This window comes from Eufriesea mexicana, unplaced genomic scaffold (assembly GCF_001483705.2).
Source record: "Eufriesea mexicana isolate 0111107269 unplaced genomic scaffold, ASM148370v2 scaffold294, whole genome shotgun sequence".
In the NCBI taxonomy this organism is placed as follows: domain Eukaryota; kingdom Metazoa; phylum Arthropoda; class Insecta; order Hymenoptera; family Apidae; genus Eufriesea; species Eufriesea mexicana.
Window position 1 is genome coordinate 1,179,245 of NW_016908489.1, and position 27,903 is coordinate 1,207,147.

Consider the following 27,903-nt stretch of genomic DNA (forward strand, 5'->3'; position numbering starts at 1 on the left):
TATATTCACTTGCATCCTAAAATTGTAATATTAAAAGATCATTACAAAATCAAACATAGAATTTATTTATTGAAAAAAACATATGGCCCATACCATTGTAAGACAATAAATTATGTAACAAAACTGACTGAATGTAGCTTTAGAATAACTGTTATACTAGTTTAAGCAGGGGAAATTGAAGGTCAGTAAGATACACCCAATTGTAATACTAAACATGTGTCAATATGTATATAGATATATTTTCGTGTTTGTATAATATTAATTAAAAAGAAAAAATTAAATTTAAACATATGTATATAAATATGTAATATAAAAATAAAATTAAATATAAATAATATTATTTTTCAATTTTCATTATATACATATAAAGATTTAATATGTATATTTGTTTAATATTTTTTATAATAAGAAAGTTTTTTCCCGTGTTATCTTTTTTTTAATTTATTAAATAATCTACTTTCACTGAAAAAAGTTTCTCAATTTATACACAATTCGATTAAATGTCAAACGTATTCAATTGTTATGTTAGAAATAACATAGTGGCATTTAAAAAATATGTGTAGTGAGATATTTTTCATTCCTGTATTCGTTAAAACTATTTTAAGATATGGACCGGCGATTATGTAAAAATATTGTACAATGTAATTAAAATTACTAACAAAAGGTAATTACCGAAAAGAGTAGAAAAGAGTAAAAAAAGATCACAATTTAAGATATTGTTATTGAAAATGTTACACTTTTTAAGTCATAATATCTATTTTATATTACACATTTGTACCTTATTACTGCCTTTAGAAACTATCGATGTATTCAATGACAACCTCAATGTTAAAAAAGGTGATTTCTTTAATTCCAATAATCCATGATTGATGAATTGACACCTCAATAGATTTAATGTCATTTTAACAATTTTCAATATTTACTTCTTTTAATAATACTTTAGAATATCAAAAGTATCAAATCGAAAGAAATACAGACTAAAAGAACAGTAAGGGCAGATAGGTGAGCAACTTGAAAACTAGGCATAAAGTATGTTATAGTTAGATAGATTCTGACTAAGCTAAGTGGAGATGTCGATTTTATTAGAGTTGGAGACCAGGCTGCCAGGCAAACAACATTTGCTGAACTTTTCCTAGAACTTTCCTAACGCGAAGATAGAAAAAACTAGGTGTGGAAAAATGACACCGTCCGTACCCCACGTCGTGCGTTTGTTGACACATCGTATATGTCACAAGGGTGGGGATGTATTGTTTTGTACAGGTGATATGAGAGTATGGTACAAAGTACAACTGTACAGTACATCTTATTAAATGATCAAATTTGAAAGAAGAAAACTAAAACAGTAATAAGAGAAGAACACTGAAGAATAGGACATAATAATTAACATGAAGGAAAGTATATAAAAGATAAACTATATTTATAAAAACGAAATACATTCCTCTAATGATTCCTGTAATGATTCCTCTAATGTCTTCAATTCTTGTAATTTTCCCTCTTCTTTGGCCTTAATCATGTTTTCTTTATGCACAACTGCATTGCTATGTTTCAATAATTGGCTTCTTCCAGCAGCAAGAATTGTATTGCAGGCTATACACTTCGCTTTATAAGGACATCCATCCACTCTTTGTACCCACGTGCCAAGTGCTGGGTCGGAGAACCACTTTTTATAGAATTTTTGCTTTCTAGGGGGTCTCTTTTGGGAAGGACCCATACTGGTATAAGAACAAATTAATTCTTTCTCACTATTCTATTTCACCACGTGCTACACAAATCATTTCAACACAAATTATCTCAAACTAGGCTATCAGGCGTGTAGAACTTCCCCCTACTTTCCTATGTAAAAGTAGGGGAAAAGAACTAGAAGTGGGGAAATGCACCTTCAGCATTCAAATCTCGTGTTTGTGACGTAACGTATATGCCAAGTCACATCATTCCCCACTCCTCACTTTTCTCCTACTTTCGTGATAGGAAAGTAGGGGAAAGTTCTGCAAAAGTTCTACAAGTCTGGCAGCTTGAGGTGGATAAAATTAACGACAATGTGCGCAAATAAATAAGAATGTGATTGGCTCATGTGATTTATTAGTTGTTTCTAATTAATTTTGTATTATTACAAGTAGAATGTGTATTCTGTTATATTATTATAAGATTATTTGAATATTTATAAAATGTGCTTCTTAGAAAACTACACTCAGTTTTTTGATTGGAGAGCTACCGTCGTGGTTACAAAAACATACAAAAACATGCACTTTCAAACATATCTTATAAACATAATCATGGAATTTTTTTCTTTTTGAATTATTTTATATTTAATTACAAATATGATGTGGAGCTGTTAAATATGTTAATTATTGATGAGATTATGTAGTATTTTTACCAGTCTGTTAACTTTCGTCGCCATTGTATTTATGTTACGTGTGTGTAGTGATTTTGCATATAGTAGAAATTATAAAATTATGGTGTATTTTCGAAAAACGTCATTTAAGTGGTAGTCGGTAACAAGCCGATAAATCTACTTATCACAGTTTTATCTTATTAACTGTGTGTCAATTGGAACTGGTGATATTGAGAGCAATTATTCAGCGATTAAATTAAGCGGTTACATTTATTAAATTGTAATATTTTAACAACTTTATACAAATTTACGTCTCATGTAAACAGCACGCGGATCATATGTGTCATCCAATTTAATGATCCTTATTATGTAATTTGTGCAAAAGGGAATGCTATGCTCAAAAAATCGTGGCTAACATTTGCTCGAGTTCGCATTATAAGTGGTGTCTTTCGAAAATGACTGACTTTTCTTCCTCTTCTACTTTTATGAGGTAAGTAAAATTATGTTCTGTCAAATATAACATGTATTATTTCCAATTTCTATATCAGTGAACAAAAATGTCTTTCTATAGTTGTAAACTATATTACAGTTAAAATATTTTGTAGTTTTTAATTTGGTAAAAATGTGTATTTTATCCTTAACCTAGAATGTCATGCGAGCCGGGCCTCATGTTCTCAATGCAATTTCTGAAATAATTTGAAATTACTATCGTTCTTTATGTTAATTAATTGAATTTTTTGAATTTTGTATAACATATGTTTGCAGATATGTTGTTCGATTAAAATAAGGATCTCGGATGAAACAAATTATCATTGCATGTGATAATAAATGTTGACTAAATTATAGTTATTTTTTCTACTAGTTGAATTCCTGAAAAAAATTTTAATTTTAAGTTTTACAATTTTGTCATTCTTTGAAGACATACTTTTAAAAAGTTGGAAATTTCATATTGTATTTATTAAAAATTTTATTTAAAATATTATTTAAATATATTTAAGTACATATTATTTAAAATGGATATTTTAAAAAATTAACTACTGTAATCGAGGAAAAAATATCAGAGTTATAAGAACAAAGATAATATTATCTTTATAATTACAAGTAATGTTAAAATTATACATTGAAATTTTATATTAATGTGATAAGTACCATTATAAATGAAAGACATTTTTGTGCATCTGTTACATATAAATTAACTTTTATGTGAAAAAGGTCAATGAAACAAAGTGTTACTCTAGTAACTTGCAGTTCAGCCATATTGTTATAAAGGATATAAACAAGTCTTATAAGCTTTCAAAAGTTTAGTCATCAAACTATAAATAATTATTTTGAGTATTTAAAAATTATTTTTATAATTATGAATCTTATTGTATTTATACATTTGCAGGGTAATCAGTAATGTGTTAACTTTTGTAAAATGTATTGTTAGAACCAGTTTTGTGATACTCAACAATGTTTATTGTATACCAACATATGTAGTATGGATGGCGTTATTGTTCCCTGTAAAAGTCTATCAGCCACAAGTATATTGGAGAATAGAAGGATTATTTTTTCATTGGTTATTAGCAATGGTATCAATGTGGACTTGGTCTGCAGGTTATAGTAGTGAGTATAGAAATAACATGAACAGAATTATGAGAGTAATATTGATAATGAATAATAAATAATTTTTAATTTATAGTAATAGAACAAGGTGATGATATACAAAAAATTATTAGTGAAAGAACATTAGTAATAGCAAATCATCAAAGTACTGGTGATGTTCCTATACTAATGACAACATTTAATGCTAAACCAAATATGTTACCTAATCTAACATGGATTATGGATAAGATTTTTAAATTTACTAACTTTGGTATAGTTTCTGTTTTACACCAGGACTTTTTTATTTTGTCTGTAAGTGAATTTCCCTTTTTTGATGTGTCTATAATTGTAATATGTTTAAAATGTTAAGTTTCATATGTAATAAAGTTATTTTTTTTTGGAATGCTTATATTAGGGCCGTAAACGAAGAGAAGAAAGTTTAAAGCAATTAGAAAAACATTTAAAGGAGTCATATATTCCATTGAACAGAAAATGGTTAGTTCTCTTCCCAGAAGGAGGTTTTTTATGTAAAAGACGAGAGACATCACAAAAATATGCTAAAAAGAATAATTTGCCAATTCTTGAAAATGTGACATTACCACGGGTAGGAGCAATACAAACTATATTTGATACGATTGGTCCATCACAAGAAAATAATACAGCAGAACAACAATTGAATAGCAGACCAAGTAAGTAATGTACAAATAGTAATTTTATTGATATCCTAGTTTATTTTATCTACATTAACTTTTCCTACAATTATATGACTTCTGTCATTTATGTTACTTATATAAATTACTAATATATATAAATGATAATTTTTTATAGACATGATGATAGCTAAACCAGAAATTAAGTGGATTGTTGATATAACAATAGCATATCCTCAAGGTAAACCACTTGATTTACCAACAATTATTACTGGTTCACGGTCACCATGTGAAACAGTATTATTTTACCGAGTTTTTCCTAGTTCAGTGGTGAGTTTTAAAACATAGATCACTACTCGTGATTTCTGAAGAAATATTTTATTATGTTATTAATTTTAGGTTCCACGAGAACCAGAACTGTTGTCTAAATGGTTATATGATAGGTGGGTCGAAAAAGAAGCACTTTTGGAAAACTTTTACAAATATGGAACATTTCTTGGCACACAAGCGTCTGCCAATGAAGGTTCCAAAATTCATCAGGATCCATTGAGATTCCTAGTCCTTCATTTATTTTTTATAACGTCTAGTTATATACATTATAATATGTTTGCATATGTGCTATCTTGCTTCTGGTAAAGCGTTTTATGCTATACAAGAAATTACGTTTTTGTATAAGTAAAATTATAAGTAAAATTAAGTAAAATTATAATGTAGTAAAGTAAAAGTATTCCTGCCTCAAATATTATTCTTGATGTTGACTAACAAAACTAACGAATGTATGGATTCTCAATTCCAAATGAATGTTTGTAATCTAGTTATGTCACAGATAGTGAATTGCAACTATTAATTTCATTGCCATTCAGATTTATTTATCATCATTTGTCCATTTTATTAATACCATAAATATAATTTGAAGTATTTTTTGTCCTATAATAGACTAATGAATAATTTCAGACAATTGAAATATTTTATTTTAAAAAGTCAATTTAAGAAATTTATTTACTGTCATTTTTCTATACCTACATTTTATAATAATAGCTTACAGTGTAAGTAAGCTATTTGCCTTTGGTAAAAGAGATTAGTAATATAACATTCATTGATAAATTAATTACAAATTTATTTTATTTACATAATGAATAATTCAAGGTAATTTCAATAGACTTTATTAAATGTCAGTGGTTGAATTTCTAACAATATAGAATTTGTAACATTTAAAATGTGGTATTACTTCGTTTTAAAAATTATTTAAACTTTTTATTGAAAAGCTCACTAGAAAAAATTCACTTTGTTACTCATATTTTCTATATAAAAGAATAATTTCATGTTTGTTAATTCAATTAGAGTATATAATGCTACCAGTTGCATGATAGTATAAAATATTCATCATTAATGTAAAAGTTATCTTTTCTATTTTTTCATTTATTACAAAGTGTAAAAATATGTCTATATTTGATATATTTGATCTGTCTGGAGGACTTGGCAACAATTCAGGCGATTTTCATAGTATTCTGCACGTGTGTTTTGTAATACAATGTCTTCAGTAATATTTTGAAATGGAACTGTAAAATGTAATAGTAAATTGTTACTGTTGTATAGAAGCAGTAATAGTAAATACCATTTCAAAAAATATCCATTTATTTGTGATACATGATAGAAAAAAGTATTTTTTAATGCGAAGTCAATCATATAAACATAATTTTTTAAATCACGTATTAGAAAATTTATATAAGTTCATAATTCTATGAAAAAGTAGATGTGAAATTTGACGTAAATTGTTTTAAAACTTGGCAGAAATAAAGATAATATCTTGTAAAATCTGTCAAAATAAGTAAGATGTGTACTTCATTGTTAAACCAATAATAACACTGTTCAGTAAAAGAAGACGATACGTCAGCCGTGCCTTGTTCCTACGGACAAACCTCAGTGTTAATTGTACATATGCATATGCAAATCTTGTGCATAATTTTCATAGCTAAATCAACGCCTACAATTAGTTTTTAAGATATTCATGTTACATCACTTTATAAAAAAAAAAAAACCTCATAATTGCATGTATGTAGAAATAATAGAGTTACTAAAGATATGTCCTCAATGCTGCCTAATTGGTTAGTGTGAAATAAAACGTATAGTCCAAATTGAAAGCAATTTCTAGACTGATGAATTAAAGAAGTAATTAGACAATGCACACATGATATAAATATCTATTGTCATGGAATAGCTGTAGCAGTTATATTTTTGTCCTAATTTTTATTAATGAAGATAAAATTTCAAAACGTGTATGATGGTAAATTTTATGACAAAATGTAATTATATAACAAATCTAAGAAGGTCAATGTTGATATCAGATGATAGGCGTGGATATTATTTACATGTAAAGAGTATTAAGTTTCTATAATACACGATCGGATTAAGGCACGGAAGTTTCTGATATATAAATTTATGAAAGAATACTGTATTGTTAAAATGTCCGAATATTTGTGACATTTCTTTGCATTTGAATGCATTTATTATAAAAATGTATAGACACATAACTTCAAAATAAGCAAATAACTCTCAGATAAACAGTACCATGGCAGGAAAAAGAAAACCAAATTAAAAGAATTTATGCTTGCGTATTCAACGATTTCTTGTTTCTCAATTACATCACAAATGCATTTTTACTTGATAAGATAATATAATGGTGTTACTCTTTTATTTAAGTAAATATTTTATGTCTCAATGAAATGTTTCTAGTCTTGGTTGCGAATTTTAGAAATGATAAAGGCAAGATTCTAAATATATCATCAATTGTACTATAGGGGATTATTAAATTTATGAATAAAATTTATGTTTTGCATTACAAAAACTACAGTACATCGTTTAAAGTTACTGAAATAAAAAGTTTGACTATATTGCTAATCAAAAAAAGAGGTTACAAGATATATATTAAGATTTTGCTAATACTTAATTGTGAGTAATGTAAAAATTAAGCTCTTATTTATGTATAAGAATATATGAAAGAAAAAAGGAAATAATGTAACATAATGATAATTGCATAATAACATATTTACTCCAATATAAGGGCCAATATTTTTGAGATACTTAGCAACATTAGATTTAAAATACAACATGTGGTACAATAAAAGTTTAAATATCAAGTTTCATTAATAACACAAAACAATATGATTAAAAACATGATGTTGTATTTATTACAGTAAAGTATATTTAATACTATATGGATTGCATTAAACATTTGTTCTGTGCTGTATATGAATTATGAAGCATATTGTTGAAGCATGTCACATTTTATACAGCACACTTTTTAACAAAATATCAGTATAAAATATTTAGGATTAAACAAAAATGAAAAACTGGTTGTGCTTTAATTTCTTTATTCTTATTGTTATCATAAGAATATTTATACAAGATGCAATATTATTCATGTATATTTAAAATAATAATTTAATTATTGTTAATGTTGGAGCATGTTTTTCATATATTCCTTTATATTGTATTTAATATTCACTTAGAATGTTATTTTCTTTTTTAAGACATAAATAGTATTTAAGATTTGTAATGCTATAAATAAGATAAATTCCGAAGCTTAAAATTACAGTACTGATATTTGTAATATTAGTGTTCTGTATGAAAGGTGCTCCAAAGCTTTGGTTTCATATTTGTATAATATTGCAAACGGTCTTTTAAAAAGTATAAAAGTGTAACTAAAAAAAAGTTCAACTATTTTTTCAACGGAAAATTATTGTAACAATGAATTTTTAATATCCACAAAGGAAATATAACGCTCAAAAGAAATTACGTCGTTTTGTGCAACGCACGAGGCAAATGTATTACACTTCATATTTTTACCATAGAACTATTTACACAATTTAACATGTTTTTGACTGCATCTTAGGCATGACTGCATATTAATATTCACGAATATTAAACAAAAACAATTGTAAAAAGAAGTAACATAACGTAAGTTTAAATTTTACAAGAAAATACCTTGCTTGTATTCTTTTCTTATAAGAACTTTAATAAAATTGTTTTCGAACTATGAAGGTTTTCTTGTGTAATTTATTATTTACATTATTATTATTTATTTATTTGCTTTATAATAAACCAATTTTATAAATCATATATTATATGCATATACAGTTATTTAAAGTTAGAATTAAATTTTGAAATTTTTAGCATTGTGCAGTGGCGACCTGTAGTGACAGGAGAGTAAATTACACTGGTTGTATTTATCTTGCTTGAGTTTGGAATTAGTAGTATTTTCCTATTAAATCACGTTTGCATTAATTTTATTTACTCAATTCTTCATCGCTTTTAAAACATGACAACCCTTCGACCTTTTACGTGTAATGACTTGTTTAAGTTTAACAATGTGTAAGTAATATACATATCTGTCAACTAATAACCTTGTTTCTAACCTAAACATGTGATTATAAATAAAAACAGTTATTTACCGGCTTTTTTAATAATCTTATCTTTTTATAGAAATTTAGATCCGCTTACAGAGACAGTATCCTTTAAATATTTTATTTTGTAATATGATTGCTGATTAAAATATATTAACTACACAATATCTGTATATACTTTCCTTAATTTTAAGTTCTATAGTATGGACTTTGCTTTTATACACATTATTTGGCACATTGGCCAGAATATTTTCAAGTAGCAGAATCACCAAGTGGAGAAATTATGGGTTACAGTAAGCTTTTTCTTGTATCACATAATTAAAGTATACTTCTTGTTGCTTATACACGCCAAAGATGAATATTAGAGATAGAATACAGATTTTGTTTTCTTTAAAAAATATTAAAGTTATGGGAAAAGCAGAAGGTCAAGCGGAAAATTGGCATGGCCACATAACAGCTCTTACAGTTTCACCTAATTATAGAAGACTGGGTTTGGCTGGAATGTTAATAGAATTTTTAGAAAAAGTTTCGGAGAAGTAAGTTAAACGATAATTATGTCGTGTAATATGTCTTCTATATTTTAATATATTTTGTCATTACAGGAAACAAGCATATTTTGTAGATCTGTTTGTGAGAGTTAGCAATAAAGTAGCAATCAAAATGTACCAACAGTTGGGATATATTGTATATAGAACTGTCTTAGAATATTATAATGGAAACCCAGATGAAGATGCTTTTGGTATACAAACTATTATTATAATATTTTTATAAAAGATTTTGCAAATATGGATTTAATATTTTGTACTTGCTTCTTTCAGACATGCGAAAGGCACTTTCAAGAGATGTGAAAAAGAAATCAGTAATACCATTAACTCATCCTGTAAGACCTGAAGAAGTAGACTGAATCTATGATTATATTGCTGTGGACTTAATGTAAAATAAATGATACATGTTATGACAAGCTCAAAAAATATCATTATTGTGATGAAGGTTTCAATATGTGAAGTAAATAAATAGTCTTTTAAAGTGTAGATCCGAGCAGTTTATTTCTTTTTCTGTACAATAGTACAATGCTTTTTGCTTACACCGCTCGTGCCTTTATGCGTCGTTTTATGCGAATAAATAATAAATAGAAATGTAAGGTGGTAGGCTCAGTAGAATATTTTGTAGACAGCTAGACGATCGCAAATTTCTACCACGATTGTAGCCTTTATCAGCTGCCATCTTCTCATTCTATTATATTTAGAAACTTAAGCCTAGAGTGATATTTACAGATCAGTGACTCTTTTTTACTGCATCATGATACAAAGGTGCTAAGCACCTAAATAGTAGCATTTCATTGCATATTATAAAAATTAAAGACAAAATGTCGTTCTTGCATATCTTTGTACTGCTCCCAGTAATCTGAGGTTCGATCGTTTATTATTTTATATAAATCTTCAATGCGCTAAACAAAGCCGTGCACAGAGTTACTTTGTCTATACTGTTCAGAGAGGCACAGTCATACTCAGCCTATCTCAGGAATTATAAAATTATAGAAGTCTTGTACATATTGCACGAAAGCCCTACTTTCAACTTTTATTTATTTCTGGGTACTAAAGAGAAGGAAGACATTTGCTAGTTATGTAGGACACGTCAAGCGAGTACAAAACTTCTATACGTGACGGGATCATTGTTTAATTAGTACAAAAATGTTGCACGTATACAACCGCAGGAACGATACTAATTGTTAAAGAAAACGCGTTCCCATTACATCTATTTGGTCGTGTCCTTATAAAGTGAACTTATTTGCTTAAACATTAAATAAATATAAAATATGAGACTAGCTGTTATCAAAATAACATAATAATAATATGTAAGTTTCACTTGTCACTCTTAACACAAAGAATTTTCTCTTATGATTGAGCTTGAATTCAACCAAATCTAAATTTAATACTATACTTACTGTCTCCAACTAATCATATTTTCGAAATTGGGAATTATAAAATGTATTAAAAGTATTTAAACGACGTAATAAATCTTGTATTTTCACAGTTAAAATAGATCATTATACGATGTAATTACCAACGTTGACAGTAAGTATAGTTATTATATTTGAAATATCTTGCATTTGAAATAAAACATTAAAAGAACCTGAAAATTTATGTTCACGTGTTCGATTTTCGTTTATAACTACCAGTTAATTGCAGCTCATTGTTTGTTTATTGCGATTGATTTGGCAAGAAATAAGAATTTCGTCGGCGTACTCTCACATTAAAGACAAAGGTTGTCGCTGCATCACTCACTAGATTCTAAACATCCAGTAACTCCGATTAATTATATACATATGTGATACACCACTTCTGTTAGTTACCTTATGCTAAATGTTTTGAATTTGGTATATAAATACGGTAGCAAAAAGTTTCAGCATGATGCTTTAGCTTTTTTAATGAAACTATTCGATGTAATTTCAGACATACTAATTTACTTTAGGCAGTGTTGCAGATCGTTTTCGATTAAATTTCAGTCACCCACGTTAAAATCGCGTAACGTGGACCACATAGTTTTGCATGCTGTCAAGTATGTACACAAAGACCTTGTCTGTCAAGCATGATCTCTAATTTACACAAAACGCAACTAAAATCAACTACAGCGCACACGTTGCTGAGCGTCGTCCACAGTGTGTCGTTTTACGCGGATTCTTATAATACAGCCTGTAGTACCTTTGAGTATAAAGTTAGTGCCTTGGCAGGATCAGACTTTCATGAACCAAGTGCCACATTCCCCTGCTTCCTTTTCTCAATTTGATTGACCAGTCTTTTTTAAGGTCTTTGGTGGTCTGGCGTCGATTTTAGGATATCTGGTTGTGTTGGAAGACAGCCCGAACCTAATTTAATTTGTAAGTTTAATATCAAAATTGGTAAAGAAAAACCATAGTAAAAAGAAATATTAATAAAACAAGATGAGGGGGGAGGGGGGCGAAATATGAAATTAAACATTTATACAAACCAGTTGTAGGTCTTAGAGTTGATTTAATTGATCTGTGAGAACCATTACGAGTCAGTGTATTCATTTGTGGAGTACCAGGTAAAGTGTGTCCCAAGGCATTCATGTAATCGGCAATTAACAACGTTATCTCCAGAATCTACGGATATGAATAGATAATGCTTAATATTTTTAAATCTGGTTTCAACGTTTTGCCAATGATATACCTTAGGTTTTGAAAGTGCGAACAAAAGTTTTTGTTCAGCTGCGCCTTCGTCGGGGCAAGCTACCAGCATAAAATCATCTAAACATCCGCCGAATGTAACTATATTTGCATAATTATAACGACACATCACTGCCATTGTTTGTAATTCCAGTAGCGTAACACTATCTTCGGAAACGGCTATCCAAACGGTTATCGGTTCAGCTTGTTTCAACTGTGAGGTAAAGTTTCTTTAAAAATGTTATTTTTGATTTTTTAACGAGTAAAAATGTACTGTTATTAACCTTTGCTTGATAGAGTGTAGCTCCGAAGAAAGGCCACTTTCTGGTACAAGTTAAATATATACGAACGCAGTCTAATACACTGCGACCTTTCAACGCTATCCATTTCTCTTGCAGCTTCTCTTGCAGTTCTCTGCAAAAAATTGGGAATTTGAAATATAACTGATTCCTGTTAACCAGTCTTTTTAATTTACATGATACTTGCCTTAACTGCTCAGCGGTAATGTTTGTCCGATATCGTACGGGATAAAATTTATCCAAGGCTTGGAGTACTAAATGATGCGGATTGCTTCCCGGACCGCTACCTCGAGCTTTGTCGTTATTATATTCTCCGAAATCGATCTGCAACATTTACTTATTATATCACGTTATATCTAGTTAATATATTAAAATCTTTTTCATCAAGAAAATACTACCGTTGATTTTAACGGATAGTTTTACCTGTGCCATTAATGACGCAAGTTCAAATGCAAGTTCTCGATTTACTGGAAATTTGCCTTGTACAACCTGCTGGTTTACTTGATAGCACAGAAGAAGCCGTTCTCTGTCGGTTTCCATTTTGGCCGCCTGTCTCCAATAACACCGTGATTTGTACGTTAATTGTATCACTCTGGTATTCTCAAATTTCCCCGAACCTTTCTCCCTCAACGCGGTTTCCCATTTGGAGATTATATCGCAAAGCTAAAACAGACAACATCAATGTACCGAAGTATTTTCCGAGTTCTTCTTGTAATTTTCACATTTTCTTGAAGTACGTACTTTCGCTTGAAGATCAATGAAATGTTCAAGATCCTTCTCGATCGGGTCGTCGCTGAACAACGTGAAACCTGACTGATGAACGTCTCGACAACCGATTTCCTGGTTTAAGGTGTTTAGAAACTCTTCTATCGTCGTGCTACCGTCAAAGCTTACAACCTGATACGTGCCGTTCAAGAAGTGAACCGGTATCGCGTGTGGTAAAGAATGGTGGTAAGGATTCTTCATTAGTATCGACAGAACTTCCATCCTCGATGGTTTCACCTCCCTTCCGCCATTTTGCAGTGTTCTTTCCAACGCTCTTTCGCAGTAAGCAGCGTATTTGCCACATTCCGTCCTAAAATTGAAATTCAAATGTAATTGTAATTTCGTAAATCTGAATGCGAATAAAACTGGATATAAGAGGAAAGAATCCACTTACTTAGTGTCTGCGTTTCTTTGCAAGTGTAACTTCAGGTACCAGAGTAGTCGATTGTTTCTTGGTAGGAAAAGTGAAACAGCGAGCGCTAGCAGCTGCCATCCCTGGATAAGAACGTACTGGGCGGGATTAGTTTTGCAGTCCAAAATCGTAGAGGTTGAGTGGCCCTGCATGAGCGGAGGACTGTGAGAAGTGGAGGCCGTCGATTGTGCGTCCGCATTTTCACCGCTGCCATTTGCCGCGGGACTTTGCGTATCGCAGGTGAACAGCGATTGTGTGGCGCAGAGAAGGAGCTGCTGCAATGGTATGCTGGCATACTACTATATCCCTGGATTGAACCAGACCTAATCTACTACTTTTTTTCTTTTTTTCTTTCTTTCTTTCTTTCTTTTTTCTTTTTTTTCTTTACTAAATCGCGCCCCACTGTCCTCGTTTATCGCTTCTTTTATAGTCTTTATTTTATCAGGGCAATGAAGGAAACGTGTTTTAAAGAACTCTGGAACTTGGCAACTTATCGACTTCTTAATATGAATTTTAGATCGTGTGAGGAATATTTGGGGCAAACGTTTAAACGTTCTCGGAACTGATGGAACACTCTAGGTTCGTTACACGTTCATAATATAATGCCTGTTAGTATATAAGCAATCGAAATCGGATTGATTAACGCATAACTCTATGTGTGTTAATCACATAAAACGCATGAACTGTAATATTATAAGTCGAATGAATTAAGAGAAATGTGGATGAGAGAAGCGCTTTTGTATATTTTTAGGCCATGTGAGTCTACCTTACAGCTCGAAACCATTTTTCTCACGTTCGTCTGTCATGAACGAATCATACACGCGCTTTCTCCTTAAATATTTGCATGATTTCCCAAGTTCTATTTGTACACTACGACGAACGTTCGAATCTGTAAGGAGCTTCTTAGTTGTTGTTGCTGTTCTTTTTCTTTTTTTTTTTTTTCTTTTCTTTCTTTGTATCATCTTTCCGATGTAACCGTTTATGACCAGATAATCAAAGACTAATTTTTCTAAGCAGCATTCAAAAAACAGAGAATATTTTGTAATGAGCTATCGAGCAAAAAAACGTACGGAAACAGAAACAAAAAACCAATCTAGTAAAAAGATGTTTTTCTGTGTGTGGTTTTTTATGTACACCAACATACCATTCTGCAAGTGTGTGTGCCGCAGAACGTATTTTGACAAGTCCCGAGATGATGATGTTTCATTAACAAATTATACGATCGATCGATAATGCATCGATGATAAAGTATGATCGATGAAATAGAAGAGTGTGTCTAACTGATATTACTGATGAATTGTCGAAATATGTTCGGCTCACATGATAGGGCATCAGGGTACAAGTGATCGGGTATCATGTATAAATATCAAAAAGTACACAATAAAAATAAAACAAACTTAACACGACGATGTTCTATGAAAAAGAAGAAGAAAAAAAAAAAGAAAAAAACACAAGTATCGAAAGAAATGCATGCGTTTTTAGAGTAGCCTAGGAAGAGCACACGTAAAGCAGCAAATGAAAATGAATTGTGAATGAATGTTAAAACTAAAACCGTTCTTTGTTAAAAACTTTGTCAAGTATTATTATTATTATTATTATTATTATTATTATTATGATTATTAATAATATTATTGTTACTATATTATTATCATGATCAGTATTATTCTCATTATTATTATTATTATTATTACCATTATTATTATTGTTTATTATTATTATTATTATTATTATTATTATTATCGTACATCGTTGTTGCAAATAAACGACAATCAGGTTGCATTAATTATTAGTTAGTTACCTTACGAAAGGAAAAAGAATAAAGTGAATTAAACAGTTCACCGCTACTTTAACGAGATTATTTCGTATAATACTTGACTAAGCATACCCAGTGTACCATTTCTTCTGAACACATATTAATCCAATGTTATTCTTTCTTTGAACAGATTTTTCTAAAACGTATCGTTAAATCTATTGGCCCGATGATGATAACGTTTCGGCCAATAGATGAAACATTTATTGAAAATTGCGCGATGAAAGATGGCTGTAAAAATGGTACAGGGTTCAGAGTGTTTGTTAAACAATAAGCAGGACTTACAACGCGCGCAGTACCCAGCGACACAAGTCTGGCGGCCTTTTTTACCTGTACGCCCAAACGGTGTTGAGTGTGACGACTTGTCTGCTTTACCAGTGCACATATGAATTCAGATTGTAGTTCAGGTTGATCTATGCATTGTTGCAACGCGTTTTGTGCTAATACCACGTGGTAATCTATGCCCGCTTGCTCCACTGCCACCGACATAAACAACTGACAAGCCTGCAGAGAGAAAAATTTCATTTTTCAGTTTCCTTTTCCTGCCTAGCGTGTCATTGACGAAGGAAAGTTTAAAACGCGTATATGTTAACCTTGAAAAGCTTGATAGCCTCAGTCTGCAAGGCTTCGGATGTCAAGCTAGTCAGTGGGCTAGTGATGTTCTCTTTTGTGTGGAGCAACAGCGGGTGTCTCCAAAGGACACAACTAGGATCCCCGTCAGTTTCCATCAATCTTTGCACCAGCTGCTCGTAATGAGTTCCCGCGCTAGGTCCGCCTCCGGATACCACTGTCAAATGGTACAGCCAATTGTCTTTATCTTGCTTATGGGGCATCAGCAAATACGTAGGGCCTTGATGGGTAGGAAAGATGCCGATTGTCCTTTCGTGAGGACATTCCGCGTCCCTTTCCTCGCTATCACTGTCGGACACGTGCTCTACCTCTTCCACTCTAGCATCCCTCATATTTATTTGTCCAATAGGATTCTAAGAAAAGGAAAAAAAAAAAAAAGACAGATAAAACGGAGGATTCGATAATACCCATACGATAACGTAATCATTGAACGATTGCCAGATCGATGGCTTACCGTATCATTAGGGCACTTAAAGTAAAGGAACATTTTTCCGATAAGGACGCACCAGCACTTCTTAGCATGCCCGTTTTTCACTTTCGTTAACCAACCCTGTATCGTAGGTTTATTATCTTCCTTGCTGAGCAAAAGTTTCGTCGCGTTCCGCCTTTGTACGTTCTGCAACACCTTTATCCAATCCTCCATCGTCGCGATACAATCTGCTGTCAAGTAATACGTTTTCTTCCCCGTTGCTATCTCAAACGTGGCCGCACCTTCCGCCCTATTTATCCTATCGATAGAAATTAACCACGATTAGTTATTTATCGATATCTTTGGTTGTTAAAAATGAAAGATACGGTACGTCGTCGCATAAGCAATTACCTGCATACTTCGTCCAATACAATTTGGCCTTGAGGTTTTCGATTTACATCGTTCTGACTTTTCCAGTAGGTGAGTACTCCGTTCTTCAACACGAACCATCTCTTTCTCCAGGTTTTTAATTTACCACCGAGTTTCGCGAGGTGGCCGGTCTTCTCCAAAGACTCTTGTCGTTTTGGACTCTCGCCAGAGACTCGCATCAGCAAGCTAGGCATACTGGATTCGAGGGAGGTCGAGCTAAGAGCATCGGGAGGTATCGCGTAATCTTCCGATAAGCCAGATTCCAGCGAGGTATCTGCAAGTGGGACACGATCTTCAAGTTGTCGGACATACAATCGCAGCAATTAAGAATTCCGCGAGGCATTTAAAATGCTCACCACGTTTCACGCTTTTACTAGGAGAGCCACTGGAGCTCCTCTTCGCGGGACTAAGGCTGCTGGTAGTTTTAACGCTCTTTGACGGACTACTTCCGCTGCCAAGCGAAGAGTCCGTGTTGTCCGACGAGCTGTTGGTGATTCTCGTATTGGTTTCCGTTTGATTCGGATGTTCTTCGCCGTCCGAGCTGTCGTCGGAACTATCACCAAAGGGCATTGACCTAATTTGACTGGCTCGTCCTAAAAGGAAAGCAGAGAGAAACCGGGATAAGTAATGAAACGATTGAAAATTACGAAGGAACGATAGAATATTGCTCGAACAGAGAATAAAGGAGACTTACCCTTGACCGTTGCGTAAACTGGAACTGAAATATCGCAATAGCCTTGGGAGTTGTGCGCAGTCAAGTTGTGTCCTGTCGCTTGGGAATGTTTCGACGAGCTGGTTGTGTTGGTCATCGTGGAAGGTGCGGATTCCTCGTTTGTCGGTGGACCGATGCCAAGCCCGCCATCCGCTACCTATGGAATTCGCAAATGCATTTGTTTTCTTACAATCCGTAACAGCTCGGCGATCACACGCAGGTACCCCGTAGGCTTTCTCGTCAAACTAGGTTCATTTTCAACCTCGGCAGCTCGTCTAATTAGCGAGTCGTGATACGAAATAAACTGCGTTTTCACCTGGTATATCTTAGCCTCCCAACTGGGAAATCGGTGCAGGGGCGGAGTAGGTGGCCGAGGACCTTGCGCGCTTTGAGCCCAATTCATCCCTTCCCTACTCGGCGTGTAGATCTCCGCGTAATCGTGGATAGCCTCCGAACTCCCACTGTCTCTGCTGGTCTCCGAGACTCCGGGTATGTTCGGCAACATGACCAGGTTTTCCACAGCGGCAGCGAGTTCCTCTGATAGCAGGCTAGAGCGGTAAAAGAAGGGGAAGCATAAAACACGAAACTAATATACGAAACAGCCCCGTAGCAATAATGTTCGTGCGAATAAGAAGGAAGAAAATGAAGGTAAAAAAGTAAAGGAAGCTCGAAATTTGAAGGCAATTGAGAACAAAGTGTATACGGGTCGACAGATCCCCACAGGAACTCTCAAGACGTTACAGGGTACCACAGTTTTGAGAGTCAGGCGCCGCTATCACGTCGTGAGACCTCCCAAGGAGAATCGAGACACATTTACGCGATGCTACAGGCTGACGACGCGCAAGCAGAAGCGAAAGAAGCGACCATTGCGAAAACAAGATAGACGTAATGTACGTAGGCGCGGGAAGCGTCAGTCGACGAACATTTTTCGCAACGAGATTCTACCTCGAGTCCATGTTGGTGGTCGCGATCCCTCGCTGTATAGTTCCACAAGCGGACAGGTGTCTTCGATGCTTGGTGCCGGTTTGTGGTTCCGCTACGGCGCTCTGCACGCTTTCCGGTACCGCCTGCGGTGTTCCCTCCAGGCTTTCCGATCGTCTGCGTAACGTGGGGTCCACTTCCAGAGAGAGGGATGCCCTTGTGGGTGCCTGCAAACGGAATTTCGTTATTTCAACGTAACAAGCTCGACGATAAGAGCCACTCGGGAAAGTACGCGTGAGCGGGAAATCCCGATTAATCAGAACTTACAGGTGGTTTCAGGCCGATGTTGGTTATATGATTCCTCAGCAGTTCCAACTGCTGATTACATTTGTTATTCTGTTCCCTCAAGTGTTGATTCTGCTGCTCCAGTTCCCTCAGCTTATTGGTCACCCATTCCTTAATTCTCGCGGCTTTCGCCTCGACCTGCCTCGCGTCTTGGAGTCGCAACTGCCTCTGCAAGCGTGTGGCAATCGTTCATCGATCGTCGCTTTATCTCGTCCAATCATTGACTAACAGCGAATCGTTTTATCGCGTTCTTTTTTCCGCCGCGCAACGCGAATCGATTATCGGATCTTAATCGAAGCAATTGCAGATTTATTCCGCGGACTAAATGTTTTGTTCAGAGCGATTTCCGGTTACCTGTTCCTCGACCTGTGTCTCTAGCTTCGAGATGCAAGCGCAGTGGACATCCTCGATCTTATCATTCTGCGTACCGGAAGTCGACGGCAGCGAATGCGGTGGAGAACCAACGCCGGAAGTGCTCAAGCAGTATTCACCCTTCACTAGCCGCTCCTCCATCATCCGTACCTGCAACACACGCGCAACGCATACCTTCAGTGGTTACCCTATGAGACCAGTGATCGTTGCAAATTATCCTTACGACCTATCACCACGACGGATCATCGTATCGACACGATTTCAATCCTCGAGATCATCGATCTCCACCCTCGCGAGGTCCTCTCGCGAGGTATCACTTATATCGTCGCGCGATGAAACCCGCTCGCTGAGCGTTCCCCGTAAAACTCGTGGCCAGGTGGAACCCTCCGAACGGTCTACGTTCCAACGGAAAACTGCAATTCGGTGAATTTCGCCGGCTCGAAAAGCGTCACGCGAGCGTACCACGTTTCCGGCGTGGTCGAAGAAGCATGTCAGAGACGGAGAGACGCGCGGCGTGGGATCGGCGAGTAAACAACGATGACAAAGCGTGTAGAAGGACGCTGGTGGACGAGGGTGGAAAAAGGGAACGGGGGGGGGGGGGGGGGGAGGGGGAAAAAAGGGGGGGGGGGGGGAGGGAGAGAGGAAGAAAGGAAGAGAGGAAGAGAGAAAGGGAGACAGGGGGCGGGGGACAGAGTGAGAAGAGGGTGTAAGAGAGACACACGGCACGATTGGTTGCGTGTGGACCTCGTGCACCCCTTTTCTGGCACGGTGGCGGCAGTGCTGGTTTCGCAGCAGCTGTCAAAAATCGATATCACGTTCACGCAGCACGGATACGTAAGCGCTGCACTCCGCGCGTCCACGCTGAAGCGGAAAAAGGGGAGAGACAGAGAGCGATATGGAGAAAATCAATACGCCAACGGAGAAATCCTCTGGCCGAATGTTTTCCTCCTGGCACCGCGTGCGGGTGCATGTGCTCCGCGGGCTACATCGATCACCTTCCGCGTTTTCACGTTCATTGTCGCCCTTCCTCGCGAGTCAAGGACCGCGCGATGCCACCCGTCTCTGCTCTTTTAATCCCTTTCTTTCCTCCTTCCTCGCGCACGCGAATCCGCGCCAGGCCGCCGGACAGCATTTCCAGAAGGGTGGGACAGGCTGATACGACCACGGCTTTCGTATTTTTAGTCCCGCGGAACGATCGCCGCACGCTACACACTGTGTCCTGCACGATGAGTAACAAAGCGGGGACGCTATGCGAATCGATGCTGGCAGAACACGGTATTAATAGCACCCGTTATTTCACCGAATTATCCTTCCAGATATTCCAACCACTCTTTCGCCACGATGCTGAAAATCCTGTCTAACCACGTGCACCCTTCGTTCCCGACACGATTAATTCGTCACGCGTTCCTTCACCATTCCGTCTCTCCGCACAGCCTCTTAATTGGGAAAACGCCATCGAGATGATTCCTTACCCAAGCTACGAGTGGCCATGATAACCGATCGTGAGCTAATCAGAATCGAGCAAAGACCCCTTTGCAACCCTTTTGTTCCTCTTCTCGAGGGTTCCCTTTTGCTCGATTCTCGAGGACACTCCCACGCACCGGGAAAACGAGCGGCGAGATTTGCCTGCCTCGTAACCGCGAACCTGAACGACTCTCGGGGGATGAACGAAGGGGAAAAGGGTGCGCACGATGCCGATGATCGAACCGAACTGAACGGAACTAATGCACGTAAACTCTCTGGCCTTTGCTGCGGCCGATGAGTCACGTTGGCTCGTGGCCAATGGCAGAATTCGTAGAGGTCCTCGTGTGCACACACGCCACCCCTGGGGCGAGTACGTCGGCCTGACAGCCGACGACAGACAGCTCCTCCTTGGACTCTACCGATTCGCGCACAGCCTCCACAACCGCGGGACAGGCCGGGGAAAACCGATGAAAACGCGACAGCCAGATCGCGGACACGTTCTACACTGACTGCGTCTTGAGATTTATCGATCTGCTCCACGTTTGTATCTCGCAGGCCTGCGCTAGTCGTCGTCGCCACGCGACACGTCCCGCGATCAACCATCGTCCACGGGCTGTCTTATAGCCACCACTGATCGTTCCATGGGAGGGATGAGCTTTTCGATCGTCGATTGGTCCAAGTCAAAGCTCATACGTCGCGTGGAGCATCGTGGAGCACCAGGTAGCTCACGCTCCAGCTTCCACCATTCGTGGATGGAACCGCGTTAACATTAGAATTCCTCCGATTCTGCAACCGTTTACGCGTTCGTTCGCGACTCTGCGTCTTTTCCAACGCTGTTCATTGGATTTCAGAAGGGAGACCAAGGGAGGCACAGACTTGGCAGTCGCGTCGAAGCTGCTTAATGCAGAGACAACGACCGGCTACACCGAGTTCATCACTCGATCGGACGACTTCCACGGACGTTTGAACTCTGTCCGAAGATTTATCGATTCGCGTTGCGTCTCTGGACGCGCAAGCTGAAAGCGAAATGCTGCGAAACTAGAAATAGCTCCGTGCTGGAATAATCGAGTCCCATCTGCCGATCTACGGAAACGCGACAGGGTCGCGCGTCCCGTTATCGCTCGATCGCCAACTCCTCTTCTCCTCTCTTCCCGTTTCAACTCGCGAATGCGAAATCGAGTCTTTGGAAATTGAACCCAGAGTATAGTACACGATGATCCTTCCGGACGGGCCGCAAGCCGCGTTGTCGCGGATTAACCGAGCTTACCCCGGTCCTTGCCATTCTCAATGGCAAAGGGCCACTTTGTTTTTCCCGCGAAGGGGACGGGCGGATCGTGGGGAACGGAGGGTTCCATGGGACGAGCAGAGAGGCTGGTCCCCTTATCTTTTCACGCTGGTTCGGCGCACGTGCGACAAAGCGGTATCACCTCTCACGGACGCAGCGTCGAAACGCGCTGGCTTCCCGCCAAAAGCAGCCGTTAACGTGCACACGTACGTGTAGCAACATTCATTCAGCTGCGATCGTTGAGGGAACGAACCCGCGGAGAAAAAAGGGAACAGACGACCACGACTGCGGCTGGCTAAATGGATCAACGACCGACGAACGCGTGAGAAACGCGTCGTCGGCTGAAGGGCTCGACATTGTCCGCCGTGCTGCGTGCATTGCGCGAGTTCCACGTTAATGAGAAATTGCGAGAGACAGAGGAGGAGACTGGAGCTCTGGAGCTGGAGCAAGGCCAAGCGGGAAAAGCAAAGCTCGCTCCGTCCTCGGGAACTTGTCAAAGGGAAGAGATGCAGGTTTCCGAAGGTCCCCCTGGAAAACGGGGACGGTAAATTTGCAGGTTTAAGAGCCGGGTTGAAAACCGCGGTTCTTAAACGGTTCGAAGAAGCCAGATGAAACGTTCGAGGGGACGAACGATGTTGCCGAGGAGCAAGATCCGAACGAGTGCGGCGCCACGGCCTCTTTGAAATATTTAAAGGAACGGCTGCTGCGAGTACCTTTATTTCGTTTGCCGCGCGGGTCCTCACGGGAAACGAGGATTACTCATGAATTGGCTGCACGCCAATTCTATACGCGACACGTCCCGTCAAAGCGGGTCGTTAAGTCGACCCGAGTTTGCTAAGTCGCTCCTCGCCTCTTCTTCCTTCCCCTGAGACGCTGTGCTGCGTGTCGACGCACTCGTCGATCCTCCATCTCTATCGAATTCACCGATAACGGGTCCGACCACTTTCGTTCTTCGTGCACGCGGCTAGACCTGGTCATCCTAGCCCAAGTCACTCTGGCCCGCGTCATCCTCGCGGATTCGAAAATCGAACGTCGTTGATCGCGTTTTCCCGGCGATAGAGTGAAAGACAGGGAGGGAGCGTGGGATAGACAGAGGAAGAGATAGAAGGAAAATGGAAAAGCACAGGAAGGGTTGATTTGCGATTAAGCGAGATACTCTAAGCGCGCTACCAACCTTAAACGAACAGGCGAGAACGCAAACGTCATCGTGGTCCCGTGAAGCGGAACGAGGCTAAGCGCTGTCAAGCCGAACAGCCACGAAGAATGGCTTCGCGGATGGAGAACGACCGCGGAACGACTAGACCCGAAAACTAGAGGTCGGAACGGATGTGGTGGAAGAGAGATGAACGGGGTGAGTGGAATTGTAGGGGTAGAGACGGTGTCACGACTGGTGTCGACGAGTTTACCTTTCATCGGTGTCACCTGCCGGGCTCCATAATTCTCAAGAACGCGCTGGCTCGTCGACGACTCGGCTGTCCCGGCAGATCCTGCCCGTCGGGATCGAGGGGTGTGCACAGAGGATCGAGAACGATCGCGAGAGATCGGCTGGTTGACACCGGCCGCGGATGCACGTGGTTCACGAACGCCCGACTTCTTGGCCGAATTTCGAGGTCATAACAAAACGACGGTCTTGCCGGCCGCTCGCACGGCCATATTGTCGTTCCTCTCTCTCTTTCTCTCTCTTCTCTCCTCTTGCCTCTCGTGCCCTCCTCGTTCGTCCATCAGCGGTTCCAGCTGTTCGTCTTTCTCCCGTCCTCGTGGTCCCCGTCTTTCTCGCAAGCCGGACGCAAAAATCAATGCGACGCAACATGCGCCCTGACACCCGGATCTTCCGGTGTACCGACCGAACTTTCGCTCTCCGAACACCTTTGCTTCGAGGATAAATCGGGCATCGGGATCCTGCATCGAATCGAGCGGACTCTCCTTCGAGCGATGCATTTGGAGAAGTTCGAAATGGCCGCGAGAAATGGCGGATATTTTCAGGAAACTGGAGCAGAGCCTCGAGATCTATAGCGGATACAGCGAAGCAGCTGCACGTCCGCTCACGTCCGCGTGCTACTTCCTCGACGTGGAAGGGAAATTAACGTCGATTACCAGCGGAATCGATGACAGACTTCACCGGTATCTCGAAGGGTGGACGGATTCATCGGGACACGCGCGAGGTCGCGCGGTTCCGGTTGCCCACGGTTGGTACGAAGTCAGGGCTGTATCGTTTATGGAAATTTGGGCATCCGTCGGTAAAGGCCAAGCAGCGGGGCTGCAAGGTCGAGGGAGAAAATCGATGAGGAACTCGGTGGAGACGATAGTCGGCCTGTTGCCAGATGCACCCTCGAACGGAGAGGGTAGCGGACTGGTCGGTAACGCAGTATCGATATTTCCGCGTGGGACTTTGCTTTTTCGGTCTTCACCACTTGGGCACCTCTATGGAGATGGTGTTGACGAAATGGCAGAACGACGATGGCATCGGTAACGATTTACCGATGGTTTTATAGCTAGCTTCTGTCAATGCTCGCTGAAGCGGCGGTCGCTGGACTGTACGCGCTCATCGAAAGCTAACGAATAGGAGATTTCTTGAAATTCGACTGTCCTACGTAGTTTGCTATCCAATTACAACAGCGTTTCCGATGTTAAGCACCCGCTTAAACGAATCCATTGTCGAGGAAGCCGGTTCTCGGTGTCCCGTCCACGCTGACAGGTGGAGGATCGCGTAGCCGGCTGGAGCGTTTCTCAGCGCGGAATTCTAGCTCCTCTCTATTCTACTTATGCACGGACTTCTAATTAACCTGGTTCACCGAATTTAACGTTTCACGGTCCGACTGGAACTTGAAATTTCCTGCAGAAACTCAGGGACAAGGCTGCGGGGAAGGTCAAAGCGCGCGTCGCTACGGTGCGACGCTTTCCGTTATGATCCATGAATTTTCCCCTATAATTTCTTCGTCCTGTTCAACGACGGGGAAGAGACGGCTGTAATTGTATTCGGGCCGAACGGTGAAACTCGCGTTGCAACGAGGACGAGCGAATCGCGACGAGACACGCGGTGTGCATAGCGGTGGTCGCGAAGCGTTACAGCGAAGGTCTCGCCAAGCGGCGTGGTTAGCATTCGCTAAATTAATTATTCATCCTGGACGTCTCGGGGCCAGTCGGTCGACCCGCGTTAACCAACGGCAGAGTAATCGTTTACGCGGAATCGATTGGTCGCAGCGAGACAAAACCGATTTACTCGTCGTTTCGATTTCTCTCGATGGCCTGAATGGCTGTTTACGAGCTCGAGGAAACTCGCTAAAGAGTGGAGAATATCGAAAGGAGGAGAGATCTCTCCTCGATGACGAAACCACGGCGATTGTAATTTATTCTCACCTTGTCCTCCGCCTCGTCGGCTCGACCCTCCGCTTCCAACACCCGCTGCTCGAGCTCCGAGAGCTGGAACAGAGAAAAGAAAATCAGTTACACGGCTGTATTGAACGTATAGGAAATCATCGGATATCCGAGTTTATCGGTGATTTATCAACGAGTTACGAGCAAAGTCGGTCTTCCAGACGCTTTTCGAGACCACTTCCTCTCGCGGAGAATTCGTCCGAGAGAACATCTCCGGGGTTGTATATTACGAATCGAATCGCCTGGTACGCCGATAAGGCTACACTCGAGCGCGCATTGTTCGCGAACAATGAACGGCCGGCGTGCATCGGCATGGATGCCGGGCCTCGAGGAGCGTGCACGCGTCTACGACGTTGCGGAAAAAATGAAATATTCATAATCCGGCGTCAGCAGCCACGAGGTTATCGAGAAGTAGTTGGTCGGCGAGCTGGAAGGGAACGAGGGACCGCGATATCTCGCGTCATCTAATTTTCCTTCCAGCGGGAAAACTTCCATCAAACTTCCTTAAGTCCATAGCCCGACGCGTGGATCCACGGCTGACGAGAGTTTAATGGATACCACGGACTTAAGCGGCGCCACGAAACTCGCTTGATCCGTCAAAGATTGATACGCGCCACTGCCGCACACCGACGCCGACATATTTCACTCGGTTACCGGTGGTCCTCCCTCCTACAACACGGATTGATTTCTCATCCGGACCGCGAATTTCGTCCAAATTTCACGCTGCAGCCTTTCCCAACCGCTCGTTCGAGTCCTCTTCGAAGGAAGCTCGATTTCTCGTGGCCGGAAACCTCGCGGGGGTTCGCGAGGCAAATGTCTGGCTCCTCCGTCGCATGGCGGCAACCGCTGGCGAAAATAATGGGTAATTCATTCGATACGCGGCCGTGATTTAAGTCTGGCCGGAATTAGCAGGGTAGTAGCCCATTAAACCGGCCAGGGAATCAGACTCCGCTCGTTGACTCTTTCCACCGTGGAACCGGCTAAAAAGTATTCCGTGGTTGACCCCCGGGACAGCATGAATTGCTCTTAAAGCCGCGCCTCGACCCGTATATTAACCTCCGTTTTAATTAATCACCGAGTGGCCGAGCGCTGCGACGCCTGCGTCGTTTCGCCGGCGCGTGCACCGGGGGCACGAAACTTCTCGTATTCGCCGCGGTGTATCGCCGAAATCTCCCCCCGCTCGAGCACCGTCTATCTATAGAGCTCCTGCAGCCACCCCCGCGGCGCGATTTATTCCGCGGACGGAACTGTTTATACAATAAGGGCCCGGGACCGATCAAATAACCCGAGCGTTTATCGTCGTCGGCCCTCTCCGTTAACGAGAGAACGATTCATCGTTGCGCTGGTAATTGACACGGTGAAACGCGCGGAACCATCTGCCGCGAGGGGTACGCGCCATTGCGACAGCCCGGGTGGAACGTGGTGCATACTTTAACATCGGTGATGTATGCGGGCGCGAAGGGTACAAGTGTTAACGAGTGGTCGATGTATCACGGTTGATCGGTAAATAATAGAACGCGGATGCATTTATGGCGGCGTCAAAACGCAAACTGCGGGTTTAACGCGGAGCTAAAGGGGCGAAAGAGAGAGAGAGAGAGGGGGAGAGGAGGTTGGACGAGGAAGGTACCGAGGTTAATGGAAGCTCTCCAATTATTCCGAGCAACTTTTCCATCGATAAGCAACGACACTCGCGACCCAATCACCGTGATGAAAGGCAGAGGTGCTCGACGAAGCGGCTGGCGGCGCAAACAACCGCAAACACGGGGGTGGCGGAGCACAGGCAGCGAGGGCAAAGGGCGTCGAACGAGCGCGAGACGTTCGATCCGAGGCTGGCCTGCGTGCACGAAGGGCCGCGTGCGTGAGAATTCAGCTCCGCTCGCGAAGACGGCTCTCGCAGGCGGAAAGAAGCTGAACAGGCAGCACAGCCTACGGGAGGATCTCGTCAGGAGGGTGTGCAGTTAGTAGCATCTGGCGTTGAGAGGGAGCGGGGACAAAAGGGGAAAGGCAGGAGGGAGAAGGGAAGAGAGGAAAAGGGAAGAAAGGAAGTACGGTATCGAGGCGGAGACACGGAGAAACGATGGTGGAAGCGGGGTAGGCGCGGATTTCCTCTGGCGTTAAAGTCGCGGCTCGACTGGAGAAGAAAGGACGTCCGCGAGGGAGGGTGAGGACGGTACATTAGCCGCAAACGGGATACTCGCGGAATCTCTCAAACTGTCGTCAACGCTTAAGCTCTCCTTCCTTTCTCCCGTTTCCTCTCCCTCGGCTCGCCCTGTCCGCGATTCGGCAACCAGCACGGCAATAAGGGCTTATGAAAATCGTGGCTCCTCGTCGGCGCGGAACCGTGTTCCGACCATGCTCCTCCGAAGAAGACGGTGAAGAAAGGGGAGAGAAAGAGGGATGGACAGGGAGAAGTACCCTGCCTTTCGTTCGTGAATACGGCCGACACCGTGAATAGCGAACCGTTGAACGAAACTGGCTGTCGGAGCGAGCGTTCTCGTGAATCTTTCAACGAACGACGA

The 27,903-nt window shown here is 40.1% G+C and overlaps 3 protein-coding genes across 8 annotated transcripts in view; 2 read left to right on the plus strand and 1 right to left on the minus strand.

The window, feature by feature from the left end:
• The first annotated feature begins 2,386 nt into the window (after nucleotides 1-2,386).
• On the plus strand, nucleotides 2,387-5,295 carry LOC108556014 (acyl-CoA:lysophosphatidylglycerol acyltransferase 1). Its single transcript, XM_017911922.1, has 6 exons — nucleotides 2,387-2,822; nucleotides 3,720-3,937; nucleotides 4,014-4,228; nucleotides 4,332-4,605; nucleotides 4,745-4,896; nucleotides 4,966-5,295. Exons 1-6 carry the CDS (start codon nucleotides 2,788-2,790, stop codon nucleotides 5,200-5,202), a joined length of 1,131 nt encoding a protein of 376 aa, XP_017767411.1. The 5' UTR covers nucleotides 2,387-2,787; the 3' UTR covers nucleotides 5,203-5,295.
• A 3,463-nt stretch (nucleotides 5,296-8,758) lies between these two features.
• On the plus strand, nucleotides 8,759-9,928 carry Naa20A (N-alpha-acetyltransferase 20 A). The gene is made up of 6 exons (XM_017911932.1): nucleotides 8,759-8,937; nucleotides 9,049-9,073; nucleotides 9,172-9,262; nucleotides 9,376-9,505; nucleotides 9,572-9,708; nucleotides 9,788-9,928. Exons 1-6 carry the CDS (start codon nucleotides 8,885-8,887, stop codon nucleotides 9,871-9,873), a joined length of 522 nt encoding a protein of 173 aa, XP_017767421.1. The 5' UTR covers nucleotides 8,759-8,884; the 3' UTR covers nucleotides 9,874-9,928.
• A 1,200-nt stretch (nucleotides 9,929-11,128) lies between these two features.
• The window catches only part of LOC108556077 (uncharacterized protein CG43867), a 110,437-nt gene continuing 93,662 nt past the window's right edge, over nucleotides 11,129-27,903 (minus strand). For 2 of the 6 annotated variants that reach the window (XM_017912004.1, XM_017912008.1), the window contains 19 exons: nucleotides 25,367-25,429; nucleotides 19,243-19,410; nucleotides 18,871-19,056; nucleotides 18,568-18,770; nucleotides 17,939-18,170; nucleotides 17,605-17,779; nucleotides 17,267-17,503; nucleotides 16,893-17,184; nucleotides 16,527-16,800; nucleotides 16,036-16,425; nucleotides 15,773-15,946; nucleotides 13,615-13,907; nucleotides 13,197-13,530; nucleotides 12,879-13,118; nucleotides 12,643-12,779; nucleotides 12,441-12,570; nucleotides 12,161-12,370; nucleotides 11,958-12,093; nucleotides 11,129-11,835 (listed from right to left, as the gene is read on the minus strand). In XM_017912004.1, coding sequence (XP_017767493.1) covers nucleotides 11,771-11,835; nucleotides 11,958-12,093; nucleotides 12,161-12,370; nucleotides 12,441-12,570; nucleotides 12,643-12,779; nucleotides 12,879-13,118; nucleotides 13,197-13,530; nucleotides 13,615-13,907; nucleotides 15,773-15,946; nucleotides 16,036-16,425; nucleotides 16,527-16,800; nucleotides 16,893-17,184; nucleotides 17,267-17,503; nucleotides 17,605-17,779; nucleotides 17,939-18,170; nucleotides 18,568-18,770; nucleotides 18,871-19,056; nucleotides 19,243-19,410; nucleotides 25,367-25,429 — 3,939 coding nt within the window. In that variant the 3' untranslated portion in view covers nucleotides 11,129-11,770. Of the gene's footprint in view, nucleotides 11,836-11,957; nucleotides 12,094-12,160; nucleotides 12,371-12,440; nucleotides 12,571-12,642; nucleotides 12,780-12,878; nucleotides 13,119-13,196; nucleotides 13,531-13,614; nucleotides 13,908-15,727; nucleotides 15,947-16,035; nucleotides 16,426-16,526; nucleotides 16,801-16,892; nucleotides 17,185-17,266; nucleotides 17,504-17,604; nucleotides 17,780-17,938; nucleotides 18,171-18,567; nucleotides 18,771-18,870; nucleotides 19,057-19,242; nucleotides 19,411-25,366; nucleotides 25,430-27,903 lie in introns of all 6 variants that reach the window. The other 4 variants (XM_017912007.1, XM_017912005.1, XM_017912006.1 and 1 more) reach the window with 4 other exon arrangements.